This window comes from Atta cephalotes, assembly GCF_000143395.1.
Source record: "Atta cephalotes unplaced genomic scaffold scaffold00007, whole genome shotgun sequence".
In the NCBI taxonomy this organism is placed as follows: domain Eukaryota; kingdom Metazoa; phylum Arthropoda; class Insecta; order Hymenoptera; family Formicidae; genus Atta; species Atta cephalotes.
In genome coordinates this window covers 3,720,839-3,727,788 of record NW_012130071.1, presented here as the reverse complement: position 1 = coordinate 3,727,788, position 6,950 = coordinate 3,720,839, and the positions used below count along the sequence as shown (strand labels likewise).

At 34.5% G+C, this 6,950-nt stretch overlaps 1 protein-coding gene across 1 annotated transcript; it reads left to right on the top strand.

Annotated features, from left to right (window-relative positions):
- Positions 1 to 363: 363 nt before the first annotated feature.
- Positions 364 to 5,639, top strand: LOC105626995 (dynein intermediate chain 3, ciliary-like). The gene is made up of 5 exons (XM_012208277.1): positions 364 to 489; positions 977 to 1,077; positions 2,881 to 3,041; positions 4,178 to 4,355; positions 5,207 to 5,639. The coding sequence occupies exons 1-5, from the start codon at positions 364 to 366 to the stop codon at positions 5,637 to 5,639; spliced, it is 999 nt and encodes a 332-aa protein (XP_012063667.1).
- Positions 5,640 to 6,950: the final 1,311 nt, after the last annotated feature.

The following is a 6,950-nucleotide window of genomic DNA, read 5'->3' as shown; positions in this document are numbered from 1 at the left end:
CATAAATGTGCGATATGTTAAAATGCCTCATAAATTGTTTATGCAATCAACTCCATAACAAATAAGAATTTGCGTATACAGAACAGATAAATTGCTGAAAATATATATTACAGTGTAAAACAGCGAAAACAGACGATTGCGCGTTTCCTCTTTAAGGTAAACTACTTTAACGCCATGACGCGTTTCTCAAGGGTGTTCAAGTGTTAAGTACGGCGGTGTTAGGTTTTACATGTGCAATAAAAAAACTGTTACAAATAGAGAAGCGAAACCGTTTATAACTATATTATTGCGCACAGTTTACGTGATCTCTTTTTATTTTTACGTCAGATGCAAACCGTTAGTAGTGTAATAAAGGAGACCGGGATGTTACACTTGGAGGGCGGTTGGCCTAAGGAGATAAACGTGAAGGACGACGAAGCCATATTTAGATTTCGTCGACGCATAATGAAGGACGAGTATTGGGCGCCAAAGATGAAGAACCTCATTGACGTGAGGCACTTTGAAATATATATTTTTAATTACACCCTTTAATCATTAAATTACATTACAATTACATTAAACAATTAATAATTCCTGTAAGATATTAACATTTGCTTTTTAATTTTTTAATATAATTCTTGATTTTTATTTATTATTTTCTATATTATTTATTATAAAATCAAGGATTCTATCGCAGTTTTAAGAACACTGTTAAAAACTGATAATCTAAGATGATTTAAAAAATATGTGTAAAATCTCGTTTGTAATTTTAATTAGGTACGTTTATTTTTTACTGCCTTCAAAAAGCATGCTACTTTTGCATCATTCTATTCTTTTTTTTACGTTTAACGAACAGAAAAGAACAGTAAATATAAATAAATGATACTAATGCTGATAACGTGTGTGCTAAACACATCTAAAGAACTTCTAATGTAAAAAGCTCAATATAAGAAGACTAATTTATTAAGAAGATCAATTTATTAACTTATTCGCTTAGCCTATGGAACGCTGTATACTGCAGAATAACGTCGTCAACATTTATAAGCATTATTTTGACGATATAGAACCGACTGAGCTCGTTCTTCCCCGTGATATAAGGTATGTTGCGTTTTTGTTAATAAGCTTTATAATATACTGAACGTATTATATATTATATACGGAACGTACTTTTTTATATTAAACTGTAGAAAATTGTGGAAAATACTCCATCGGAGAAAAGGAAAACAAACTTGTCTTTCTGATTTTTTCCTATTTATGGTAGTAAAATAACATTAGCCAAACAGCGAATCCTTGACAAAGAAAACAGTACAATAACACTTTGCATCAAAGTGCATTGTCTAGAAATTGGGATACCTCCACTTCTTGATGGTACATTCCAGTATTTTATAGAGATCGCTGAGAGATTTTTGTCGCTATAAAGAGAGAGTAGTAATTCTCACAATTTTAGACGATTTAGTTATAACAGAAGAAAGGATTAAAATGCATCGCCATTTTCAATTTACATTTTTAAGCCGATGAGAGTACTAATCTTTTTCCAATTATTCATTTCCTTATATCAAGTTTTAAGTAGGTATATGAAATTTAAAAAGTACGTCAGATTACTTGTTTTTTTCTAACCGACTGGCATACATTAAATTGTAAATCCTGCTATCCCGATATCCGAGGAATATTCAAAGTCTCGCTTCAACGTGCCCGGCGCAAGCTTCCACGGACGAGTTAAATCTCTCTCCGCAAATCGCGGTCACGTACGGAATTATCATACAACGCATATCTTCGGGGACTGATGCTACTCGTGCAATATGTTCTTGTACAGACATAAAGGATAGGTCTCATAAATCCGGAGACAAATTCTGATTCGTATTAAAGCACAAAGGAATATCAATAATCAAATATATAACGAAATTTCTCCGATTAATATATTTATAATTTTTTTAAAATAAAATTTATCTGCAAATTTGTCGTTTCACTGTACTGTACTGTATATTTCGTATGATATCCGGTAACTTATTTATAAGACGGAAAATCCATAAATCGATGCGACATCTCGCTAGACGACGATGCTGTCATTGAGAAGCTCGCGGGGAAATTCTCTTACCTCGTCGGATTTTCATCTCTCAATGCTTGTTTAACACAAGTTGCAATTTTTCCCCGTCTTTTTCCTCGCGCATCGAAACACGTGTTGCGCCTGTCGGATGCTTCACACGATTCTTGCGCGAATTGATCCGTTTTTCTTCTATATGTACACACCGTAAGCTTCTAAATATCGCTGTCGCTGATATTGATATTCGAATTTACTGTTATTATAATGGCATCTCTACCTTTACGAAAAAATTTGAAAACTTTTAGAAAAATGACAATAACGTAATTAAAAAACTTTGTACAAAATAAAAATTTAAAAATTCCTCTCTTTAGAAAGCAACCACAAAAGAAACAAAAAGAAATAAAAATTTAAATTCAAAATTATGTTTTAATAACTTGCACACAATAAAATAGAAATGGTCTTTTAAAGTCTTGTTCTATTTTTGCACTCTATCTATTCGATATTTCACAATGACACTATTGTGTTTTTATATCTGATAAATTCTCAAAATAAAGCAAACCACTTTGGTTGCGACAAGACAAGCTCTTATTACGTCGTTTCGAACAGTTAATGGTAGCCACGTGCTTCCTACAAAGAATCTATGACTGTCGTTACAATTAATCGCTTCCCGAAGAGTATTACCAAGCGAACGAAACAAAAAGAATGGCATCTGCAATGTGTAAAAGCAACGGTGTTATCACGTTGTCGAGCGGATGATTTACATGCACGGAGATAGAAAAAAGACAAAAGGAGGAAAACGAATTTCCATGAGTGCGATTTTGCACGGATTTTTATGGGAGCTTTAATTTTCTTTTTTCCAGAATCTCAAACATGTATGCCGATTCAGAACCTATCGTAAGACCAATCAATTGTCTGTCGTGGTCGCCCGGTACACAGAATCAATTGGCTGCTGCCTATTCTTTTATGGAGTTCGAGAGGAAACTGTTTAATGTGAATCCTTCCTCTTACATATGGGACATCGGTATAAAATTTTTATGCTACCGCACAACAACATGTATTTTACCACTATCAGAAAATGCATGTATCTTTCGCGATATTTTATAAAGAAAATTTATTTAAAAATCTAATTCATTTTTTAGAGACAATAATATTTGTATTATTGTCCAACATATGAAAAGATAACGTATGATGGAAATTGGATCACAAATTCAGCTTTATAATTCAAAAGAAGCATTGTTTATTATTACTTCAATAGGTACATTAATCTTAAAATTATTTTAAACTGTCAAATACATGTGTTTGTATTTCACGCGAGATATACCTTGTCCAACGTTTCTGAATTTTATTGAATTCTCTTGTACTAATGCAATATTCCGCGCAGAATTTTTTTTAGAATATCGAATCTGACACGCTTTACAACGTATCAGAAGCATGTTTCATCATGTCGTCGTCAAACGCGTCCTGTCACACGCTTGTTCCGGTCGCGGAAATCGATTGGTCGTTTCAAAGTCCTTCATAATATTTGAAATGCGTTTCACTGACATGAATCTTTATATCTACACCAGACGACCGTACGCATGCGTGTTGTTTATGCGGAGTGTTTGTTATTGACAGAAACATATCACATGACAAAAACAACCACCTATAAAGCCGAATGTATTTGCAGTAACATGATTTTCTCACGAGTAGCATATATATAATATGGCAAAAAGTAAAATATTTTTTATAGCTAGTAGTACAAGTCTCAAATAAAAATTTTATAAAAAAGTGAAAAACAGTAGAAAATAAAATTATTAATAATTAGTAATAGAAATATTTTCGAGAGTTTCATATTAAAAGCATGATATTTGCATTAATTATTTCATAATTTATTCAAAAGAATTAAGTTTTATCGTTATACTGAAAGTATTAAAATATTAAAAAAAATACTTTCAACTGTTTGCCAATTTTTAATTAGAAATTTCATCGATTATGTATTGTAAAGAAAAAAGCAAAATATTTCTTTTTTTTTTAGACAGATTTCGAAGGAGAATTCTTTAATAGGCGAGGTGGATTGATTTAATTATTTATTCATTTAACAGTATTAAATAGTATTAAACAGTATTAAACAAAAGTTTTTAAAATAAACAAAATGTAATTCTGTATCATCCAATGCAGAGAACCCAAACAAACCGGTGATATGCCTGAGATCATCATCACCATTATTAATCGTTAAGTTTAACCCACACGATCCATCGATGCTGATTAGCGGACTGATGTCTGGCCAAGTGTGCAACTGGGACATCCGAATTGGGCATAGGCCAGTGCAAATGTCCTATCGTCAGTTCAGCCACAGGTATCTATCTATCTGCGAATGGGAAGTTCCTCGGGACTTGCACCTATCCGCCGAGATTATTGGCCAGAACTTGGACGTGCTTGACTTTGATGTATGGCCTGTGGAATTGCAAATATCCTCCGAGAGAAATGCTGTAAAGCCGTGCAAACGTAGTTTCTGATACGTGGATTAATGTAGTTCTTGGTAGATAGATATAGCATCTATCGATGAAAGTGTGTTAACACGATTAGAAACACTTGAACACTTGTGCATAAAATATAAACCAAAGCTATTACATAATTTTATTTACGTAATTAGAGTTTAGCATCACCGGAGATTATTATGTATGTATTATATATTTTCAAATAATTTTTACATTTTTTCTGTTACTTTCGCTTCAAACGGTATCAATTATCAGATACTTTATTATTAAATAAATAATTATAACTTCCTCAATAACTTTGCATCACTGTTAAACCGTCGAAAAATATTATGATATTAATTATTCTCAATATTTAACTCCATTTCTTGGTGTGAAAGGAGGAAGAGTGGGAAAAATAAATATTAAATAATGAATAAAAATACTATAGTTTTACTTAAGCTGCGACTGCATTGACTCTTGTAAAATTTTATCTCTGCATTAACATTCACAACACACCAATTAAATGCAGACTCCATGAAGGAACAATTTGTTTGTAAAATGACTCACAGCTGAGTTACAGACCGTTACAATTCATACGTTTCGTAAACGCGGTCGCAACTTCTACCGTCGTCATGGCAAAATATTTCCAAAGAGCCTGCCATTTCGATGCCAAATTGTAATCTCCGTCACTATCATTTCTTCTCCCGTTCTTACCGACGACGCGCAAAAGAAATCCAGCGAACCAGACGCTCTGGACTTACTCCAAGACCAATACGGAGTTCTTCTCGGCATCCACCGACGGTGCAATTAAGTGGTGGGATATCAGGAAGATGAGGCAACCGATCGAAGAGCTAGTGATGGATTTGGATAATCCACCTCGAGCGAATATCCTTCGTGCGATCAGCGTCACGAAGCTGCAGTACGAGCCGAGCATAAGATATAAATTCCTGGCGGGTATGGAGAATGGCATGGTGATCAACATAAGACGAAAAGTCATGAAACCGGTCGATAAACTGGCAATGAGATTCAACTGTCACATCGGCCCTGTCATTGATATTGATCGAAACCCCTTCTTTACCAAGAATTTCCTTACCGTAGGCGATTGGACCGTCAAGATCTGGTCGGATGATATGAGCGAGGATTGCTTGATCACCATTCGGTAAGATTCCTTAAGTTTAATTAACGTAAATATATCGACTAACCTTGCGAATTAAAACTACAAACACGTCTAACTTGAAATTATTTGAGTTAAGTGTGTCGTATCACGTAATGTGCAAAAGTTCTTACAGTTTATTTGAAGGGCAATTTTCAAGTATTGTATACTAATGTCATTGCTTATGTATGCAGTGTCATATAATAATTTTTATAATAAACAATGGCTAAGTAGTAAAATAAGAGGAAACTTATTATTGATAATATCATTTGTGAAAAAGAATTTTACCAAATAAGCGTCGAAATAAATTACAAACCAAACATTGTTTGCTTTTTAAATTTAAACAAATCAATTAGATCTCAAAGGTCTAATTAAATCTATTAGGTGTACAACTTTGCTTCCGCCGTTTTCCAATAGATGGCTTTAACGGTAAGTGGTGGTCGAAATAAATAGATCATAGACATCATACAACAAACTTGGGCATCTGTCAACATAACCCCATAGATACATTAGTCGATTTGTGTCTGCATCATAAAGTTATTCTCGATTGAAAATGTCAGTTTACGAGCCAAATTCTCGTTTGCGGGAGGTTTTAATTTTTTGCTTCAATATGAAGAAATCTGCGGCTGAGGCTCATCGAATGCTCTCAAATACTTATGGTGAGGCCGCTATTAGTGACAGAACGTGTCGTGAGTGGTTTCAACGCTTCAAGAACGGTGATTTTGACGTCCAAGGTCATGCTCTGTATTTGGTGGGACCAGCTCGGCGTAGTATATTATGAACTGTTAAAACCGACTGAAACAATCACAGGCGATCGGTATCGAACGCAATTGATTTGAGCCGAGCATTGAAAGACAAACGGCCGCAATACAACGAGAGACACGATAAAGTGATTTTGCAGCATGACAATGCTCGACCCCATGTTGCGAAAGTGGTCAAGACATACTTGACTTGGAAACGTTGAAATGGGAAGTCCTACCCCACCCGCCGTATTCTCCAGACGTTGCTCCCTCTGACTATCACTTGTTTCGATCAATGGCACACGGCCTGGCTGACCAGCACTTCCGATCTTATGAAGAAGTAAAAAATTGGATCGATTCGTGGATAGCCTCAAAAGATGACCAGTTTTTTCGACGCGGGATTCGTACGCTACCCGAAAGATGGGAGAAAATAGTAGCCAGCGATGGACAATACTTTGAATCATAAATGTATAACCAGTTTTTTACAATAAAGCCTTGAATTTCGGAAAAAAAAACGGCGGAAGCAAAGGTGTATAAATTTAAAAAGCAAACTAATGTACTTACATAATGTAAATTATTAA

What these genes read in the sequence shown, in the direction of transcription:
- LOC105626995 (XM_012208277.1), top strand. Translation starts at nt 364, where the DNA reads ATGTTACACTTGGAGGGCGGTTGGCCTAAGGAGATAAACGTGAAGGAC. An exon ending in CTCTTACATATGGGACATCG is followed by an intron (nt 3,042 to 4,177) that starts GTATAAAATTTT and finishes CATCCAATGCAG; the next exon opens with AGAACCCAAACAAACCGGTG. An exon ending in TATCGTCAGTTCAGCCACAG is followed by an intron (nt 4,356 to 5,206) that starts GTATCTATCTAT and finishes GACGCGCAAAAG; the next exon opens with AAATCCAGCGAACCAGACGC.